Source organism: Leuresthes tenuis, unplaced genomic scaffold (genome assembly GCF_036924035.1).
Source record: "Leuresthes tenuis unplaced genomic scaffold, fLeuTen1.0.hap1 SCAF_19, whole genome shotgun sequence".
In the NCBI taxonomy this organism is placed as follows: Eukaryota; Metazoa; Chordata; class Actinopteri; order Atheriniformes; family Atherinopsidae; genus Leuresthes; species Leuresthes tenuis.
Genome location: NW_027325373.1, coordinates 11,052,154 through 11,075,010, shown reverse-complemented (window position 1 = coordinate 11,075,010; position 22,857 = coordinate 11,052,154). Strand labels below are relative to the sequence as shown.

Sequence of the window (22,857 nt, the reverse complement as noted above, 5' to 3'; positions counted from 1 at the left end):
AAGAATGTTCCACCACTGACATAAAATTTAGTCGTCCTGTAAACTCCCTTTTCCCTGAGTGGCCATTATTATTGAAACAAGTTGCTCAGGACCTCAGAAACAATTGTCCAGTAGCTTACACTTCTTGAGCATTAATGCAGCTCTGATTGTATCTATTTTATAAATAGTGTGTATTTTGTAGCATGCTACGAGAGGATAATCATCACTGCTAAACCATCACTGGATTACATCAGTTTTGAAAATGAATTACTAAGTATTAAGTGCTTTGATATTCTTCTTGTGTGTGGAAACTTTTTGACTGATGGCTTTACTTTGCTGGAGAGACTGTCAGGTTGTGAACATGTAGGAAAAGGTCAGCACTTGAATTATTTAGACTCTGAAAAAACACTAACTCTGTGTTGGATGAAGGGAAATTTGTAGAACAAAACAGTGTCTGATAATGGTTCATTTATATCATTTACTATTGGATCTTCTGATTGAACATATCGTAGCTAAGAGGATGTCGTGAACAATGGTGACATCTGGAGTTCAAACTGAAAACTAAATGCAGGATTTATCATGTGACACCGTGAAGTTTATCTAAACAAGCTTCAATTTTGTGCTTATAATTCAGCTTTTTTCAAATAAAGAAATTGTATGTACAAAGAATATCTGATATTTCGAAATTAAATTAAAAAAAAGGAAAATAAACAATATACATTGTTATTGAAAAAAATTATTAATTAAAAAAAATATAATGACATTGAAATAAAACAACGGATAATTCACTCAAATCCAAATTCCACAAAAACCCACCGTTTTATTGCCCGTTGCTCAACTATGGGAGAAATTTCTGTAGTACAGTGAGAGTACAACAGTAATAAAAGCTATGAAGGTCAAATTAGAAAATAAACAGCAATGACACAAGAAATAAACACAAGCTAGCAGATATTTATTTAAACATATCAACATAGGAAAATATAGATCTAAGAGTACAACTCAAGAAAGGGCTCAAGAAAGGGCTCAAGAAAGGGCTCAAGAAAGGGCTCAAGAAAGGGCTCAAGAAAGGGCTCAAGAAAGAACAGAGACATCAGAGACATCAGATGAACATGGGATGAGCAGGTGACCTTTTCACCATTTTTCCCACCTCTCGCCCAATGACAGCTGGGATAGGCTTCAGCTCCCAGCGAGCCTGAGAGGATTACGCAGGTGTTTTGTTTTGAGTCCTTTTGGTATGTTTTCTGACATTTTGACATTGTTTGTGTTCCAGTCTTATTACGTTTTGCACCTCAGAACCAACGTGACATTTTTCCTACTGTTCATGTCGATGATAAAGAAAGCAGTAAGCCTACAAAAATCGAGGTCGCAAATGGAATGTGTGTTGCATTAGTTATGATGTGCAATGACTAGAAAAAGAAGACGGGCTATAGGATATGAAACTTTTATCTGCTCTCTTCCAAGTGCTAAGAGGCTTTAGAGGGAAGCAAGTGAATGATGGCACACAGTGTAATTAACCTGTAACTTTCACTGGCTCCTAATTATAATGACCATGAATAACATGATGAACACAGGGGAGGGATTAGGTCGCTGAGTTAATTACATCGTTAAAACACCTTGACCTTATGATTCCTGTCAGACTCAGGGGTAAAAACAAATTAAGGAGGGGGCAGCAAGGATTGATGAGGAGGTTCTGCTCTATTACATCAAGCTTTTTTTCTTTAATAAGTTCAAATAGAGCCACAAAGTTTCCTTCAGGTGCACATACAGTAAATCCATATATCAAAAGCAGAGCTTTTAGCTTTTCATCCAAATTTGAGTCAAAATGCTGGAAATTGATTGACGACATTGTCAGAGACCAAGCAGTAAGGCAACAAAGACACAGGGGCTTTTGTTCAAAACCGTGTTTTTATTTACCCAAAAAGATATGAAAAGTGTTGGCAAATCAAAAGGCCAGTTAAACAGGAGCATAAAAGAAGTCAACCTAGTAGAACTATATTCAAACAGACTCAGGCTGCTACATCATAAACAAACAGAGGAAACACAAAATAAAGCCCAAACACCCCTATGACCATGCAGCAAATGGATCTGTCCAATAAGGCTGGCTGCAGCATATTAGGCTACGGTCACACTGCTGTTGCAAGTGACCTGAATCCGATTTTTTGCTCATATGTGACCCATATCCGATTTGATTTTGGCATTGTGTGAACAGCACAAGTCGCATTAAATCTGACATTTTCGAATCAGAATCAGGCCACTTTTAAATGTGATGCTGAATCGGATACGTATCTGATTTTTTTTTAATGCGACCGCAATCTGAACAGCCAGGTCACATATAATGTGACTTTGACGTCATTCTGATCCGCGCTGCACTGTTTTGTAAATTAATGACAAATAAATTTAACTGAAAAAAGAAAATAAAGTGTGCCACATGTGAGGATAGGTGGGAGCCAGGAACAGAATCAAAACAAACAGAAGCTCCAAGAGCACAAACAGAGGACTTTGTGATGCCAAACAGGTTGGCCAAGGTGCGGTAACCGTCCCCCGTTGCTACCCAATATAGCCCCACTCCCACTCGCTTTCTCAAGGGGATGGATCTCCTGAACGACGTGTCTCCTCTTGAAAGTCTCGGGGAGAGGCGCTGACAAATGTGATGAAAGGTATTCCTCCACATTCTAAAGTTCTGGAAGAATTCCTGCTCCATGTAACCAGCCATGTCCTGATCCCACCACTCCTGTCTGCAATGCCGCATCCAAATACTTCTCTGTGCGGATGTTGCAGTTATTGCTCCGCGTAGAGCCATCATTAACATCTGAATTTTCTTCCTCCTCTTCCTCCTTCGTGATGTCACCTCACAGATTTTCCGGCTACCACCACACACTATTTTTTAGCATTGCCACGGTCGCTTCCGTAAACACCATTGCGGCGTGATCTATGGGCGTGATGTCATCAATGATCAACTGCGCATGCGGGTCACTTCAGGAGCGTGAGCTGTTCACACAGCAATCCGTAGACACATTTAAAGAGGTAATGTGATTTGAGCAGTAAATCGGAATTGTGCATTAAGACCTGCAGTGTGAACGTAGCCTTAGAGTCCTCAGGCCTTGACCATGACCTTTGCAGTTTTACAACTGAATTTTCATAAATGATTTAAAAATCCATAAATTTGTGTTTTGTTGAAATAAAGATTTTAAATTAGGTTTCTCTTTAGATTTATTGCGTTTAACCTTTGAGTACCTGTCAGTGTAAGCAGCAAGAAACCTTTGTGGTCCAAACTGCACCAAATGCAAACACAGTTTATATGGTGGATATCGATAAGAGCACATTAACTGTTATATGCATATTTCTTACAACAGAAATGGATGATTAGCAGTGGATGTTTGTGGCACAGTTTGGCAGGCGAATATGTGTTTGTGCAGCCATGCATGTGAGTGTTTGCGGCAAATTCTGAAAAAAATGCAACATTTTTGAGAAAAGAGAGGACATGATAGAAACACTTTTTAAAGACATCCTCCCCATCTCTCTCTCTCTCTCTCTCTCTCACACACACACACACACACAGTTAGCACATCTGTACTGAACAACACACACCTTCAATTAAACCTTCATGTGAAAAGCAATGAGGAAACTGGAAGCTCTCTGGTGATGCTAAAAATAACATCAACATCTAAAGGAGTGAGACAAACCTGCAGGATAAGAGGCACAAGGACAAGCAATGTGAAAGTACTGAATTTATCCAGGTTTCTGATTGTGGAGGACAGTGGTAAAGACACTATTATCAACAAAGGTTGTATTCTGAAAAGCATCCTAAGCAAACCAAACATCTCAAATTAAGATGTAATCATTTGAACAGAATGCGTACACTTACGGATGTTTCAATTATGTATAATTCAGGAAAATTCCCATATCGACATGATTTAAGTTTGGGTTTGTGTAATGATGAAAAAATATTAAGGAAACTGACCTAAAACTGGTATTAGTAGAATGCATATTTTATCCACAGTTGCATCTCTGGCTGATAGTAGTGGAACTAAAGTTAGACAAAACTTGTCTCAGCAGTTGTTTTCATCCCTCCAATTTGTTTTTAGATTTCAGAAACAGACACAGTGAAGGACATTTTTTCTTCATGTAAGAAAACTTTCATGTTATGACTAGAAGCAAGAGCACTTGCAACATTAAAAAACTTAATTTAATCCCTTCCCCTTCCCTTCATCATTCAACATCATGTTGGTGTTCTTGCCTCCTTTTATTCTTTTTTGTGCAGAGTCAGAAATCCCTGAATCATAGTCTCCCGCTGCCTCGTGACTTTAATAGACTGCAGAAGAGGCCACTTTAAGAGTCAAGGATGCAATGTCAGTGAATATTTTGGGCAGCTTCCTGCACTCGTATTAATTTACCTCTCAAGCTAATGTGAAACCACAGGTAGATCCTTGTACTGTGCACAAGGATGTCATTTCAATTTTCAAAGTCAAAATGAATGCGTGTTGCCGAATGACATCTTCTTGGCTCTGTGGACTCAAAGACCACCTGCTTCTTTTTGTGAACATTTTGTGTTCTGTTGTTTGTACGGTGGCTCAGAGGTTAGAGGTTTAAGAGAGCACAACAACGGCTGACAGAAAACATGGCATAATCTCATAAAACACCGCAACATTTTAGATAACAGCAGTTCCACAACTCCGAAATGAAGCCAAAAACTCAACATTTATGAATGCAAAACTAAAACAAACTGTGTCGACCTGAAGCATCACTCTGGGTTTCCCCATATGAGATCCCAGTTGTCCAATTCCAAGCTTCCCCACACCACATGTTGAAGTGTCCTTGGGCAAGATACATCTATCGGTGTGTGAATGTATGTTATGGAGAAATAGTCCAATGTGACTTGTAACACTATGTAGACTAAAAAGTGCTGCGTGAGTCTGGGAATGAACGTATGAATGTGGCTTGTATTGTAAAAGTTCTCTGAGTGGTCAACTAGAGAATTTCAAATGCCTAATGGAGCAACATGCCTCTGTATTGGAGTGAGGGGAGTCAAATGAAAAAAAAAAAAAAGACAAAAAAGGAATTGAAAAACAACACCGTTGAGCTGCTGATAACTGTTGATGACCCATCTCACAGGATGCTACATGGGTATTGGGAATGAGAATTTGTTGCAGAAAACTCAGAACACAAAAACAAAACCAGAGATATGCATTTTCAGAAAATGGGGCAACACAATCCCAGGACACAACAATAATACAAAATGGAAAAGTGGAAGAAAAAAAAAGTCTTAGAAGCTATAATGTGATAACCACCACAAAATAATATAATGTTGACATACGTCAGTCATATTGATCCTTCTCAGTATGGTGGTTTCGACTATAAAAGAGATGTGCCCAGCTAACAATCAGTGAAACCAGAAATGTCCTCAAGCTTGCATGTAGGACTGCCTGTTAATGGTGAAGCAGTCAATATTACGCTGTTCTTGTTGATCCTGGACATGATGGCACAGACAACAGCGACGCTTTTTAATTTCCTCGGAGAGCCGCACTGTCTGAGTCTGGGCTCACACATTCACTGCTGGTTATAATATGTCTGGCGCTTCTAATAACATTTGTCACGAAGTAAACACCTCATCCACACCTCGCTCCCTCTGCCGCTCTATACATTGTTTGCGTCCTCTTCACTTGTTGAGGAGCAGCTCATGCACTTTCTGTATCTGCTGAAGATCACGACTTCATGCAGATCACTGACACTTGAATCGTTTTTTCCTCATAGTTCCAGCACCGGTGGCGTGCTTCAACACACGACAATTATAGTTTTATGGTGTTTATCCTCAGCTCGGCGAGTGAACGCAGGACACTGAGCAGCTCTGCTCCTCCTTCAAATATCGCCTGTCTACGAGCTGCTCGCTGAGGGTCGTGTGAGGAGCGCAGGAGGAGGACAGCGCGACTTTTCTTCAAAGCAGCAACTGAAACAGTCGCAATGCAGGTAAAGTAATTCATTTTTCACTTCATGCTTTAATTTGCTCGTGAGTGAGTAAGATTCAGTCAGTATGCAGGTGGGTTTTTGTGATATTCCTGCTGCTCTGGTGTTACTTTATCTAGTTTATCAACAGAAAGATAGAAATTAATATATATATATATAATATATATCTAACAAATCTAAGTTAAAGATGACTTTAACTTTCATTATATGTGATGTAAGGTAACTTTAGGTGCTTTGTACACTACCCTGTCTATTGGGCTTTGTTTAATCCATTATGCTGATGATTATCATGGTTTATTTGTTTGTTTATTCATTTGTCTTTTATAACTTGCAAAGCCACTAATAACTAACTAAAAACCAGATATGTTTGAAAAGGGTTAGAAGGAGGAAAACATAATCTTCCCACTGCAACTTACATGTTATAAATTTGTGTCCTTGTTTTTTTTTTCGTTTTTTTTTAATGCCTTGTTGTGGAGTTACATCTATAACTCAGAGAAAAAAATAGAAAAAATAGTAATAAAAACTTGACAAAGATGCACCAGCAAAGGAATAGAAAACCAGGATATCGTGAGTAAATAGTGAGCATGACGACAATGTGCACCAAAAAAAAAAGTGACATGTGAAGATCAACAACTTGGATGATAACATGAAGAATCTTACCACACAGCACAGATCTTTCTTTGCCTTTTAACAATGCATCATTTCCAAATCTTCTATTCTTGACCTTATATGTGTTTGCAGAACACGTGATGGGTCTCAGACCATTTTGTCCCTGTGATTTAAAATTTGCTTGATACGTTTGAACAAGCACATAAATTGTCATGGCAGCATGAGATGTTGTTGAAACAATCAAAATTAAAGTTAAAATAAGGTTTCTGATTTGGAAAAAAACTTTTTATAGACAAGGGTCTATGCTGCACATATGTACTAGACTTTTCTATACACTTCGGTGTGTGCTCATGCATTTTTAAGAGTGACTTTGTCACTTGCTTGGATGTGTGTTTGTGTGTACATGTCTGCTACCTTTTATGTGTCTTTGGATGGTTCATCAAGTGCTAGCCTTAGTCATCATTCACAAAGTCGAGGTCATCATGCTCCTCAGGATTGCTGCTGTAACTCTGATCTTTTATTGATGCGGTTTCAAGGAGTGTGAATTATTGAGCAACATTCTGGATGCTGCATGCTCCATATTTAAATCGGGTACCACGGGGACTGAGTAACTTCCCCATAAGGTAGGCTGTCTGTGCTCTCTTCAAGCTCCTTGCTTTAGTTCCTCAATATCGTCTAACAGAAAGCTGTTTTATTCAAACAACCCACTTAAAAAAACAAAGAAAAATATATGAACAACCTAAACAATATGAGAAAAAAGAGGGCCAAAGGAAACAACCAGCATTCACAAGACAAATCCAAATCCACAAGAGAGTGTGTGGTTGTTCCCGAATAGAAAAAAACAAGTATACAAAAGCATTGCAGTGATACAGCATAATGTTACATGAGAATGGTTGCAATATTTCAACTTAGAAATGTAAACTTTATCTCTGATGTCTATCCAAATATGGACATTGAATATTTGCCAAGATTATGGTGAAAACATATTTATGCGGTGGTGAAAATAACTGAAAGTATGAGATCTTGTGAGCCCCCATTTCCAGAAAAGCTGCTGATACAGAATATCTCTTCCTGATTTACTATACAGTACAACATATGCAGTAGACAAAGTTACTATATGGTTGACACAAATACACTAAAGAGGTTCAAAGAGTTAAAACAGGAGAATTTAAGCAAGCGGGCCTATTATAAACACTCTTCAACTGACATGCATAACGAATTGAGTATTGAGTATTAAGTATTGATTATGAAAGTATTGATCCATTCACTCTGTTGACTCGTGCTCTAGATGTGTTTTATTTATTTCACTCATGCTCCTGCCAGTGTTTCACACAGTGAAACCTTAAATACAGATGTTGCTTGCCAGTGCAGCGTCTCTCTGACTGGCATGTCATACAAGCGCAGCCATTAAAAGACTACTCAAGTCTATTTTACATCCTTGGACTTTGATTTTTTTGTATTAGTTTCAGCATGTCAAAGTACTGTCATCTCTGCAAACCCCAAACAAAACAAAGCCTTGCTAGAGCCACAGTGGGTGGTAAAAGGAAGCACTATTCAAATGTGTAGAGCTCAGAATATGTAGGTGAGGCTGTGTGCTTTTAGTCTCTGCAGAAGTAAGTGACAACATTAAATCTGCATCAAGGAACATTCATTTGCCTCTGCATGTCAGTCCAAATTTCATTGTGCCTTTAAATCTGCCTTTCATCAGCAGCAGCACATCACTTTGTTAGCTGCTTAATCTTCCAATGCAGTATTAAGCTAATTGCAAACCGCATGAGTCTATTTATAGAAAAAAATGGTGCTGAAGAGAATGAACCAAAGCAGAAGAGCTGAGAGTTTTGCACTGAGGACATATTGCAGGAGGACGACCATACTTGCTGTTTTGTATTCCAGGGCTGTTATCTTCAGAACACAAGTTTATTATCTTGTTATCCTGAGAAATTTGGATTTCTTTTTTTGTTTGTTTGTTTGACAATCCCAATCCTAAGAATGTAGAAACTCTGTAAACTGCAAATAAAAGCAGGATGCGTTGATTTGCAAATCTCATAAACTAGTGTGTTACTTAATATTGGTTAACAGCAAGTTTTGGTATAAATTCATAATATTCTTAGTATCCTTTCTACTTTTAGAGCAGATAATATAAGTTTTTTTAAAACAAAACAAGCTTTATTACCTTGAGACGACAAAATGATTAACCCCTGATCACCTTCTTGGCTTTTACTAGAGATTTGGGGGATCATTTCCTGTTGGCTTCCCACTTAAAGAGACCCACTTTTTCTCCCCAAAAAGAAAAAAAGAAATTAAAATTGGAGAAAAAAAGAAATACTAAATTGGGAATTTGTTGAAAAAGAGACCCACAACACATAGCTGGATATAAAAAGAAAAACAGATGGGGGAAACAACGTACTGCACCATCTGGAAGTGATTACTTATGAAATGTGTGTCTCCTTTTCCGGACAGGGGCATTTGTCTTCTTCTTCTGGTCTATGTGGTTGAAGATTTAAAAGTACCATAATGCATATCTTGAATCTGTAAAGAGCTTCTTTTGACTCTCTCAGAAGACAATTTCTCTCTGTCTCCCGCAGGCAGACAAGAAGGCAGTGGATGGCGATTTGCTGCCCGATGCCAATGGCAAAGATCCAAACCCAGGCGGACAGTCAGAAGGCTCAAAGTGGCAGAAACCACGGCTCTCAAGGAAATCACTGATGAAGTGCTGTCTTGTCAAGTGGATAATCGCCAGCACTACACAACAGGGGCCAGGTAGAGGCACAAAAAAGGACATACCACCAGACTAAGATGTTGAACAACAATATGAGATGGTGAATATCTGGAAGATTGTGTCTGACAGCAGGGGTAGTGGGAGTGCAGAATAGGAATAACACAAAAGCACCGCATGCCTTCAGGCTCATGGGCTGCAGAACACATGAATTTTACAGCATCACCCATCATGTTTCTACATTTAAAATTCTATACCCATCTTCCTCTCCTTGAATGTTTACAGTGATTCTTTACAGTTGTCTGCTGGCAGTTAAGACTTTTCCCTCCTGAGTTTGAAAACCCACTTTACATTACTCATTTTCTCAGTGCTTACCTCCCATTTCATTCTCTTGCTCTTTCACACAAACACCAATACACAAAAAGTTTGTCTTCTTATTCTTATAAACATACACGCATGAACAATAACAGAGTACATGCTGGCACATGGTGTATGTGAGTCCTCATCTTTTATTTGAAGATCAGTCTTCCACTGGCTGTCCCCTTATATCTAAATGATTGACAATGCTTTAAACTCGTAGACACTGACTTTTCTAAATCTGTCCTGCCATTATCACAGTCAGTCTTGATATCCGCCCTTTATAAATCTTTTTATTTTTCTTCTGTTGACTTGCTGTTGTCACCCGCTCCTACTTGCTGCTGACGTCTCTCTCTCTGCCAGCGGACAGATGGCCGTGTGCCTTGGACATGCGGGACAAATCATCTGATGGATGGAAAAACACCACATTTAAGCATTTTTCCTGCAAACAATATAGGCTATACCACCCTTATCTTAGACTGCAGCATTGATAATGTTTTATTTATAAGTAACTCTGCAGCAGTAAGACGAAGTACTAAACTATGACATCTTTCCACTAATGTATTCCATGTCATTCTATGTCTTTTTCTTTATCCATTAAGAGTGTAGTTAAGAACAGAAACTGCAACATGTATTAATGATTAACCACATTTAATGTATTTTATTAAATAAATGTTTATAACAATTTCATCACCATCTAGTGGTGTGTAGACAGTGTAGCACCTACTTGTCTCCTGCTCTGTCTGCAATAGATGGATTCTGCACACTAACATTGTTATGACAAGAGATAGAGATTGAACAGATATATACAATCTGCAAAATGCAATAATAAGAGATAAAAGCCTATTTGAAAAACTAACACACAAAAATACTGTAAAGCAGGTGACATTTACAACAAATGTCAGAACATTTTAGTTGATATTTTCTTGGGTAATTACCACTAGCTGGTAGCTGGTAGAAACTGTGTTTGCATCTCAGCGCTTGACAAAGTTTCATGAAAAGATATGGAATAGTAGATATGAGGTATCTTCTGAAAAGTTATTTCTTGGAAAAAAATGTGATAGTAATGAAACCAAAAAATATTTACATGGACAAAAAAAATTTTCAAAGATAGAAAAGTAATATGTGATAAGAAGTGATTGCGTGTGATTGATGAATTTATGTAGTCTCTGAGCTGTAAAGTTGCTCTCCCTGCGTCATTAAATGTTGATGGTGGTGCTGATAGGTCCATTGCCTGCATCTCTGAATGTCTTAGCTACCTCATTCTTGTCTCTATTTAATAGAAGAACAGGATAGATCAGCACTTAAGGTACTTTAAACACCATAACGTTGCATGTCTTTACAGCAACCAAGCTCCCACATGAGTTCATACAGTACATTGTGTATATTTGTGTAACAATGACGTGTGTTTCTGACATGCAAAGTAGTCCTGACCAACATTAGATGAATCACTCTAATGCAAGATGAGTTCATTCAGAATCACATCTACACAACTCACTGATAAAGTGCTAAACTTACTCAGGAATTGTGTCGTTTTAGTTTTCATGCTGGAAATTTGTTCTATCAAAGAACCACAAGAGTAGCATTCTTCTACAAAAATATTAGGTGCTCTGAATCTATAGTATTAAAATTAGTTTGTATTACTTTCATGGGATTTGCCCTGTTAAATATTTCGGTAGCTGTTTGACTGACCATCCTATCTGGAGCTCCTTACCCACATGAGCCCTCAATCAAAATGCATACATGGCCCACTTTCTCCGCCAGTCCACAGACCAATATTTCAACTCTTAACAATTGATTTGTCCCGTCCACCCCCCCCCCCCCCCCCCCCCCCCTTCTCTACTTAATCTGAGAGTATTACCCACTGCAGACTCATCAATTGTACTCACGTTCCTCTGCACGCTCATTGTTGTCAATACAGCATAATTGTAGAAGACTCCGCAGAAGCTTATGGCTTATGAAAAAGTCTGTTTATACTACACAAGACATACCTATGAAAGATGTTACAGAAGCTGTGTAGCAGCATGGATCTAACTCTAACTTAATCAAACTGGGTTAAAGCATACTTTTACAGTGTCATTGGTCTCATAGTTTGCCTGATCTGTGTGAAACCATCAAACTTACTGAGTACAGATATCACTGAGCACCTCCGAAGACACAAGCAGTGCCACGTGGGGTAGGGCAGGCTCATTTACTCTAAGTGCTGTTCATATCCCAGCCATCAGTAGATGGAGATCAGTGCTTGGCTTTACAGTTTTGCATCCCTGAAATGACGAGGCAGACAAAGAAAGATTTGACAGTCAGTCAGTCAAAGATTGTGAGTAAGGAAATTCCTCCAGTAAAAATCAATATGCTTGAGGCACACATGTAACTACACTCTCAGGAGATGGAGTGGAAGTGGAGCCCTGAGTTTATCCTAAAATTAATCTGGATGTGAAAAGGTGCTGAGAAGTATCAGAAATGGATAATTTGCAAGAGGAAAATACTTTGGAGAAGATGGACGAACTGAGATTCTGTGCTAATAATGTTTCTTCTCTCTTGTACATGATGGACTTTGGACCTGTTCACTTTAAAGAGGATGCTCTGCAGCCAGGCTATTATCTTTTTTCCTAGCTTGTCAGTGGCTTAAGTCAAGCAATAACTGCTGATGCTGGTAAAACAGCCCTGATAAATGAAAGGAAGTGGCTGGATGAGGGAGATGAAAGGCAGCAGGTGATGTTTTTAGATGCAAGCTGCTCCTTATGACTCTTATGCAGCAGTGTAGCTGTTTAGAATAACAGCAGCATTTCATTTTGGGAGTTTTTTGAGGCTATATCTAATGACAGCCAATAATGGGTCTGGAGGGCATGGAAATGATTGCCATTGCTGTTGTTGTTGGATTATTTCTTGTTGTACTGAAACAATTTGGGATTTGCGAGCCTTCATCAATGGACGGTAAGAGTAGGGTAAGACTTAAGAATTTCCTGTACTGTGCACAGCAAATACAACTTCTTTTTGTTTGAAATTTGCTGAGAGCAATAATAATGTTAAATCTAAGACTATGTGGGGAAAAAATCGTTTTCTGATGACAAGATATGTTAATCCAAAATCCAAATAGACCAGTCAGGTATAACATTTTGTCTACCTGCCTGATATTGTGTAGGTTCATATGACCTGCAAAAGTGTCTTGATAGGTGACAAGAGGTTTCCTAGCTTAACATTGCATTATATTGTTGTCTGTGGTTGTAGTCTTGTTGCTGATCATTGTATTTCATTAATGATGCCTTTATAGATCTGTGCGTTAACCATGCCATGTGCACTGAAGCACCCCATACCGTCACATATTTTTCATGGGCACTCTGATTTTTCCACTTTCCACTTTTCCACTTCAACTTCAAGAGCTTGAACAGACAGAAAGTTTTAGCCTCCATAGATGTGTGACTTTATCACCTGCTGTTTGTTTGGATTTTATTTTTTTTGGGGGGGGGGGTTGCTGTTTGTTTTAAGCATTAAATAACAATACATCACAATTAGCATAGTTTCAACACACTTTACTGAAAAGCATAACTTCGGAAGATACCAAGATACCGTGGGCAGTATGCACAGACTCTTTCTCTGTGGTTTGTAAGATGTATTTGAAAACGTGAAACTATTCTTTAATATTGTGCTCACTGTGTAGAACTTGTTTGAAACTGAAAGTGTTAACGATTTTGTAAATGTCTTACCCTCTCATTCCTTCACCACCTCCTCTCAATCTCTCCCTTGTCTTTTTCAAATCACTGTTTGGTTCATTATTGTAAAGATGGTGAGTGCCCCCGGGGCGATCCTCTATTCATTATTGTCCAGATTCATTTCATCCCAGCTGTCCCTAGACATGTCTTCCCCTTATATACGTTCCTTAAAAGCTGGTGTGCTGAACCTTTTCTCACTTTGGACATCTACCTGTCAAACACAGATGTCACTAATAACTCTGACTGTGACTTAATGCGGGTGTCGCTTGTGAGTGCTCCAAGGATGTGTCTTTAATCATAATTTGCCACCTGTTTATACAAATATCAGCATTTTTGTTTCTCCTTGGATATTCTCTTTAAAATCTCAATGAGATGAATCTTGGTGGCATACAGTTATGTCCGATGATTTATTCACAAGCACATCTTTTCTAAGTTGACACTTCATAGACCGCAAGAATAAAGTTCTTTGAGCATGCACACTTTTCTTTGCTGACAATGTGATTTGTGCAAAATGATGCATGACTAATGTTCGAGAATCTCCATTTGCTGCTCACTATAGAGTAAACCATTTACTAACACAAGGAAAAGTGAATGAGTCATGTAAATGAGTATTTTCCACCATTTAACCGTCACAGTGTCCACAGTGAGGGAAGAATTTAGTCCTTGGCAAACCATTCTTATGCTTTATTACTAATTTTATATGTCATCATTTCTTCTCATCAACTGAGTTTATTTGCAATAGTCCTTCATATTCCAAGTTCCATCATTTTGCCCATTTTTATTTCTCTCAAGAACAAAATCCCACATAATTCTGTCCATTTTGTTTTTCAGTGTCATGTTCTTGTCTGGGGCTGTTCATTGTTCTTATGCCACTGTATCTCCCACCCATTTCCTCGTCCCTCCTTTCCTTAATGTCTCCATTATGATTTTCAACTTTTTATTTTGTTCGTGAAGATGGTGAGTGTTTTTTTCTTTCTTTCTTTCTTTCTTTCTTTCTTTCTTTCTTTCTTTCTTTCTTTCTTTCTTTCTTTCTTTCTTTCTTTCTTTCTTTCTTTCTTTCTTTCTTTCTTTCTTTCTTTCTCTGTTTCTTTCTTTCTTTCTTTCTTTCTTTCTTGCTTTTCGTGAGTACCTTGGTCTCGTCTTCCCCTTCTTTTTTCTTTTGTTCTTGCCTTACTGGTGTTTCCATCCTCTTTTCTTCCTCCCCCCCTTCCCATCCTTTCCCCGTTTTCTCTATTTTTATGAGACAGACAGCAGCGACAGTGACCTCGAACTTTCCATGGTGCGTCACCAACCAGAAGGCCTCGAGCAGCTCCAAGCCCAAACCCAGTTTACCAGGAAGGAGCTGCAGTCACTTTACAGAGGCTTCAAAAATGTATGAAAGCAGTCAGCAAAGTCAGAGACACTTCCTCATCAAATTAACTTCAGTTTTACTTTGGTCGTGGTTTTAATTTTTGTAAAGATTTATCTGTTATTGCACAGGAGAGCCACTGTTGAGGTGAAAATTGCTGTAACTTCTAACAAGAAAAAGCAATAGTAGGTCATTGGTGCTGTTCACTTAGAAAGTAGGAAAAGGGATTTATCCAGCTTTCAAATTAAATCTATCATTTCACAGTTTACAATATAACATATTATATCTCATTTCAAAACCACGGACATTCACATGTTGTTTTAAAAGCATTCTGACAGAATCAAGAGCAAAATATCAAGGTGTTGAAGCCAGACTTGCTTCCAGTCATGCCACCATCATTACTGAGATCAGATATTTCACATCAGAAATGTTTATCATGGTGATGATAATCAGGGTGAAATCATGAAATGGGCTTCATCAATAAATATATTTGCTATATCAGTTAAATCTAAGAGTAGATCGAGTTGGACTGGAAGAATGTAGTGGTACACATTGATGTAAAATGTGATGCAAAACATGACACCCACAATCTCTCCTGTAGCAGACTTTTGTGGGTAACACATATCGATATTCAGTGGCTGTCATGTCCCATTAAAGGAAGCAAAGCTCCATTACAGAGGAGAGGGAGAAGACTGCCAACTCATGTAAACAAAAGAGCTTGCTAATGTTTTATGAGACTGCAGAGCTGATAGAGATACGCGAAAAGAGCTGTGCCCAGGAATAATCAGTGTAAACCAAACTGTAATGATGACAACTTTAAACAACAAACCTTCGTTTACAGCAGACATTAGCAGACAGTTGGAATTGATAACAGTAGTCATGGCTGCGTTTCACTTTCATGTGCCTCTTCAAGGAAACTGGCTTAACCTGAACAGAGCCACCAGTTTGTGTTATTAGAATCCTCTGTGGTAAGATTCAATCTAAGGTAAGATTGCCACCTTTCATGTGGGTGATATGGGTTTAAATCCCCTGCACAAAAGGTACTACATCCATTAGGGGTCCTCAGGCAAAACTCCCTTACCCTATATGCCCACCAGTGTAAGTTGCTTTGGATAAAGAGCATCTGCCAAGTACATAAACATTGATATTAAGAAATAAATTACAGCAGTTACATTTTCTCTTGAAGTTCTGTATCATTCCAGGCAACAGTGCCATTTTTAGTAGAAATGGTTCCTTCAAACTTATGTACTATTTACCAGCTCCTTTACTTAACTTTTACTAGTACTTGCAACACATAAAAACATCTTATGGTTATGTTAACAAGGTGAAAAACTAGAAGTGGACTCTAATGCTGTCAAGGCATCCTAAAGCCACTGCTTAGCTCTGATTAAATTCTCATTTTCTACATAATCTGCCAAAGTCACCATCTACATAAGTTAAAAACACTGGTTTTGCAGTCATTTAGTATTCCCTCAGAGAGAAAATCAGAAATGACAGAATGTCTTTTACCTTTCTCTCACATGGTACTCAGCCTTCAGCATTTAACAAAGACAGCTATGCACTCTTGGAGGGATTAGCAGCTGAAATTGTTAGCAAACAATACAAAAACTGTTTGAATAATTGAATTTGGTGACTTTAACTCAATAAATAGGTGCTGCATGGAGATGTGGCTTAAAGTTGTGGGTAAATGGTTTTAATGGTAAGTTAATAGATCATTTGTTAACTAACCATACTCACATGAGCTAAATGTAGTGTAAGTGATGCAAGAGTATGTCAGATGAAAAATGGTGATAACTGCTGACCAAAGGCATACTCATCATAGTGTATACACATGCCAGCGCTCTGCTGATTTAAGGTAGCAGCACCTTTTAATGAATAAAAAGTTAATAATAAAAGTCTGTTGCATATTTAATTCACCCTTTAGTGAATGTATCAGTACACTAAAGCCATGGCCTGTGTTTTTCAAACTTATGTATACGGCAGCATTTCATTCATTTGATCGAAAGTCAATCAATGACCCCATTCTCTGTTTGTGTGGTATTTTACACACAAAACGTTGTTCAGTACAGCACAAACATTTCAAATTAATAAAACATGCATATATAGGTATATAGTCCTGGTATCAACATCACGATGGGCAGCAGGTTGTATACACAATTCTATATACCTACCTAATTATTTTAGTTTTAGATTTTTACGTTTGCTTTTGACTGAGGCTCATAACTGATCAGAAAGCACTGTTTAAATCAAATTGTTTTGTTTTTGTACCCGTCAATAGGAATGTCCCAGTGGGTTAGTGGATGAAGAAACATTCAAAACCATCTACTCACAGTTTTTCCCTCAAGGAGGTAAATCATGAAACTTAATCATGGCGAGTAGAAGCATATAGGTGCAGTGAAATTGGGTGCAGTTCATATTTCCCAGATACTTTTTCTTTAAACCCATCATTGATTTATTGTGTAAATCCATAAAGTGAGAAATACAAAGTTACTGAGAGCAAAAATAACTAAGTCTGTTTCTCAGAAAGGCCACTCAGCGTTAAAGTCCAATCTTTTATCCATAATTTGTTCTCAGATGCAACCACATACGCACATTTCTTGTTTAATGCATTCGACATGGACAGAAGTGGTTCCATCCGATTTGAGGTGAGTACATCAGAGGCTGTACGTCTGATGATCTCAAACCAATGATATTTGCTCAAAGAAAGTTAACGTATAACCTTTACGTTGCATTTACAGGACTTTGTGTTAGGTTTGTCTGTTTTGCTTAGAGGCTCTGTGACAGAGAAACTTCGTTGGGCTTTTAACCTGTATGACATCAACAAGGACGGCTACGTCACAAAGGAGGTACAGTCTATGAACAATCTTTTTTTTAAATCTGTTAAAATGCTATGATTTAAACTGATCTATGTCCGCTCTCTTTTCCCTGCAGGAAATGCTGGCAATAATGACATCCATTTATGACATGATGGGCAGGCACACCTTACCTAGTGTACGGGACAATTCTCCCTTTGATCACGTGGAGAAATTTTTCCAGGTAGGCTCAATCCACAAAACCCCATAGGCCATGTTATTACATCCAGTGATTCAATACCATAATGTGCCTGCTATTGTCTTGTTTTTTTTTTAAATTACAGAAGAAAAAAAATCATTTTTGATACTACATTCGACTTTTTCTCCAAGCATTCATGAAAAATAATAAAATCCTTCCATAATTGTTAACCCATCCTACCCAGTGATCTCAGATAACGAACCTGATGAGTTATTGTTGTCTCAGAAGGTGTTTACATTAGCTTGATCAATTCCCAGCCGATGGTACATTGATTATTTCTTATGTACTGAAACATTAAAGGCTTTCCTTTAAATGTTAGAAAATGGATCGAAACAGAGATGGAGTGGTGACAATAGATGAATTCATAGAAACTTGCCAGAAGGTAAATCATTAAACTCTGAACATTTAACTCATGGAAAATGACTGGGTTCATTCCATTTTTTATTTTTTTTTTGCTAAACATGGTTTCTGTTATATCCTTGTTCTTTTTCTCAACAGGATGAAAATATAATGGCTTCTATGCAGCTCTTTGAGAATGTGATTTAATTTCTGTTGAGAAACATGGACCAATAACGCTGCAGAGTGTTTCCAGCCTCAAGCTTCAGAACCCCAGAAATGTCATTCATCTTCATAAAGAGATATCAGGCAATGCAACACATAGGACGCACGCTAATATAAACTGGCAAACACTACTATAATTCCAGTCAAAGAGCTCCATGCAAAGAAATACGCAGGATCCACCTAATCACATGAAAAACAAATGTTTCTTTGCATGAACTTTTTGTTACTGGTACATGAAGGAAATCTGCAAAACATCATCATTGCCAGATTAGCATGAGTGTTTCTCTGACATTAAAAAGCATGTGATGTAAACCACTTTGACACGGACAGACATTTTTATGTTATTAGGTCACTGAAATGTGGACAAGTGAGAATATTTGCTACCGTCTCACAGTGTGATGAAAAGAATTTGGTCCTTGGTTTTGATGTTTGTGCAAACTTAATAATACCCCCTTGTTGTTGTACTGACCCCGAAAATTTCTAAGACAAAAAAATTTACATGTATCTAATGGCAATGTTATGGATCCTTGAAGTTTCAAATTTCAGAGAGATTTGTGTGCACATCTTTATTTTGCTTGTAATCTCTGATTTCCACTGGGACAAAGAATGGGATGTCAGATTCAAAGTGAAATATGTGATGAACTATGATATCCACCCTATGCAAATTGCAATATCAAGCATTTATTTATTTAGCACTTGATTGATTGTTTGTGTAACTGTGAAGATGCGAAAGCAATAAAAGCTAAGTTTTAAGCAACTTGCTGCATGCTCATATGTGTCTTTTCAAAGCCCAAAGTACAAGCAATGCCCAACAAAGCTCATACTGTTCCAAGAAGCTCCTCTAAACCCCTGGCACAAAGCAGATCGTCATTTGCCTTTTAAGCTTCCTAAATAGGTTTCTTTGTTCTAAATCTTGTGTGTTCCCCTTTTTCCATGCAATAAAAATGTGACATTTCATACAAGAAAACTGAGATTCTTAAAAGGAAGGTTTTCAAATCTTTCAAACTTCCACTTTTATCTGTTATCAGTCTGAGTTAATGAAGTCTAATGAGAGAATTTAGATTTTTTTTTTCATGTAACAGAACAACATTGGGTGTGTTGAAAACAACCTTCAAGTCATAATAATCTGTCAAATCAACCTTACTAAAAGAAAACTAGACTTAAATGTCCAACAAGAGCCCCTCTGACTGCATATCTCAGCTGAGGCTTGATAGACTGAAGATAAAAAATACTGATCTGCATTGACACCAGAAATTGCTTCTAAGTTGAGACCAAATTGCATACAAATGTGTTCAGAACTTATACCAACACACTGTAACAACCACATAACCTCCTCGGCAGAGGCAACGACAATTCATTACTTTATCGGTCTAAATTTTTACACTTCAGGCCCCGCTACATCTGATAAGACAAACTAATTCTTCTAACCGCTGAGATCAAAGCCATGTACATACAAACATGTAAATGCCTACTAAACAAAAGTAATTACAACATAAAAAAAAACGTACAAAAAAAGAAAGTTGATGCAGACAGTGATCTGTTTTTGCACCAGCTTTTCCATTTACTGAATAATGAGAGAAAGCACACTGAAAATACCACCATCAGCAAAAAAACATAGAACATGTTGTGCATTATTGATCTAGAACCAATAGCAAAGCTGGGCCTGTTTTGGGGAGGAGCTCTGCTGGATACTGGATGACAGTATGGGAATGATGATGAAAACATGCTGCTGTGCTCCACTGTAAGAGTTATTGCTTGAAAAGGTACAGCCTTTCCAGCAATACAGCTCTGTGTGACCCATCAGAAAGGTAGGCATTATGCTCTATTTAACATGATTTTTCACTCAAAATATTTTCTGATAGTTAATCCCAAGGAGTTCTCTGTTCTCTGCGGTAATAAAACAAATCTTTGTTTTTTTCATAAAGAAGAGTTAAGTCATTCGATTCTTAATTAACTTTTAATCACCTTTTTTTTGTACCGGCCTATTGTAAACTTTTGAAGCACTTTCTTTTCACATGTATTGCAGTGACGTCTATACAGTTTTACACACACTTAAATCACCGATATGTTTCGTGATAACTTCGTGTATATAACCTATAACCTGGAATAACCAATGCTGATCAGAGCCAGGATAAACTAATGCAACCAGCTGCAGTGTGTCGACAGGAGAAATCTGCATCACATAATACTCGGCAAATCCTAGTGTTAGCAGAGCATGCAGATCATTCTGGATGTCTGTTGTGTTAGTGGTGGGGAGCATGTGACTTTGTTTGTGCAGTGACAGTAAATCCAAAGCCAGTTTGAAAGCCTGCCAACAGACTTTTCAAACACTCTCCATCACAATCTATCACATTACAAATATGGTGTCAAAAAATGCTAAAAGATCATACAATATCATTCTAATATTAGCAGTGTCAATGTCTAAAGTAGAAGAAGGTTTCAAGGTTTTCACTCTACGTCACTCTTCTGTGTGTTTGCAGCTCTCCTGAGATGGCCAGCCAGCAGAGGCTCTTTTCTTTCTGGGTTTTGATGTTGATAGTGGTCACTCTGTGCCCTGGTGCACAGTACGCAGACAGTAAGCGGGGAGGCAGCTTCAGGGGCCGCGGTAAGGGCGATAGTGACAAAGCGTCTCCATCCCAGGGTCGAGGCCTCTCCAAGCAGGGCCTGAAGTGGGCAGGAGCAGCAGCCGGGATGCTGGGAGGCACAGGCACTGGGTATGGGCTGGGGTTTCTTGGAAGGCCAAAACATGGGTCTGGGAACCATAAAAGTGCCTCTTCTGAGAAAAACCAACAGCCTTATTACCAGGAAAATCAAAGATACCACAACCAGTCTCTCTGGAGATCTTTTGTTAAAGGGGCAGCTCCTGCGACTAACGTCTTTCACACACTTGGACGTGTGGTGCCTTTTCTTACAGCTGTCTGGATAAGAGACATTTAACCGAATGTCAGATTAACAAGAACACAATCAACCAAAACCTTTGATTAAAGCTTTGAACAAAAGATCCTTCATGATGTTTATTTACTTTCACTTTTCCATTTCCAGACTTGTCATGTTTTCTCTGATTTTAGCAGCCTTATTTATGTACGACTGCATTCTAAAATCAACAGACACGTTGTGATTTAGTGACTAATTTCATTATAACGAGTGACTTGATGAAGGGAAATGAAGTGGCCTTGGCTCAGAAAACTAATGTCAGAAATCAGTGTGTGACTACACAATAACAGCAGGAAAAGTGAAAACCGTCTTTTATTGCAAGTGAAAAGGTTTTCAGTACATCATGAGTGGTCCAAAAGCCGATTTCTGAAGATTAGCAAAAGATAAATCAACTATAAATGATGGAAGCCAATTCTCCCGTCTGTGCTGGAAACATCAAATGTTTATGACTTTTACGTAAGGGACAGTTTCCCATCTGACGACTAATTCGTACAGCCAGATTTGGGAGGTTTATTTCTGCCTTAAATTCTAAACTACTCAGCACAGCTCAGGTCCAGTAGAGTACAACATCCAGATGGTTAACTTTCTATCTGTAACTGTATGTTTTTAGAGCAAATGGTCACAGCAGAATAACAGAAACATGTCATCGGCTGCAAGTTTAAATGAATACTTGCCTGCTCTTCAATAACATTTCAAAATCTAATCAGTCAGTATAAAGAGAACAAAGACAACATGTGGCACAGGGCTGTGCAATTACATGATTTGGACAGAGAAATTGTTTTGTAATTTATTCTATTCAACACATAAACATCCATGACAAAATGTTGTTTAGTGTTTAATGACAAACACAGGGTGTTTACAACTGCAGGTCAAAAATATGAGCTTATCCCAGATATCTACACCTTCAATAAGCTCACAGATACAGAATATCCAGATCTAAAGGGAAGTAAGTGCACTTTACAGATATTCTACAGACAACATTGTCTAATAGAGCAAAAATGTCATTTCAAATCAACTTAACCAGCCACAATAAAATAGAAATTTAACTCTCAGCTGAGGAATTGAGCATGAAAATGAAATTACTAAATGTGAAAGGCTGGTAGGATTTTTAAAAAAAAAAAACAGACACACCATCACTGAACGAGGGATGCATACAATAAGTTGAACACAAAATGTTTTTTAGTTAAGTTTAAAGTCCCTTGAAAATGGCAACACGGGCAACCTGCACATATATATTACAGAACATTCTTCAAAACACGGGTGGTAGAAAAAGCCCATCGAAATAAAGTTACTGTATATACATCATGACAGCTAGAAAAGATTAGAGTGAAAGTTAAATGAAATAAAGCAGAAAGATGCAGGTGATTAGAGGAAGACACAGATAGTCTGATCAGCTCAAGACCAAACAGCAAAGGGGTAGTTGTGTTTCTAGAAGCTTTAAAGCATACTTGGGAATTCTGTAAATTCTGATTTAAAAAACAAAACAAAACTGAGGGCTATATTTGACGGCACAGATCAAAAACATCAACCGATCGGACTTCAACATTTTCTCCATCAGGGGCCGCAAGCCAGGAAATCACTGAGAGCCACAGATCATGCGTAGGTGCCACACATTTTTAGATGCATATACT

General features: G+C 38.1%; 1 protein-coding gene across 2 annotated transcripts; it reads left to right on the top strand.

Annotated features, from left to right (window-relative positions):
* The first annotated feature begins 5,627 nt into the window (after window positions 1-5,627).
* On the top strand, window positions 5,628-19,023 carry LOC140276595 (calsenilin-like). 2 transcript variants are annotated; one of them, XM_072371352.1, is made up of 10 exons: window positions 5,628-5,943; window positions 9,135-9,309; window positions 13,705-13,714; window positions 14,587-14,704; window positions 16,959-17,028; window positions 17,255-17,325; window positions 17,419-17,526; window positions 17,612-17,716; window positions 18,051-18,113; window positions 18,230-19,023. In XM_072371352.1, the coding sequence occupies exons 1-10, from the start codon at window positions 5,938-5,940 to the stop codon at window positions 18,275-18,277; spliced, it is 774 nt and encodes a 257-aa protein (XP_072227453.1). In that variant the 5' UTR covers window positions 5,628-5,937; the 3' UTR covers window positions 18,278-19,023. The 2 variants fall into 2 exon arrangements, with proteins under 2 accessions (XP_072227453.1, XP_072227454.1); XM_072371353.1 differs by lacking the exons at window positions 5,628-5,943; window positions 9,135-9,309; window positions 13,705-13,714 and adding an exon at window positions 12,427-12,556 and having other exon boundaries at window positions 14,580-14,704.
* Window positions 19,024-22,857: the final 3,834 nt, after the last annotated feature.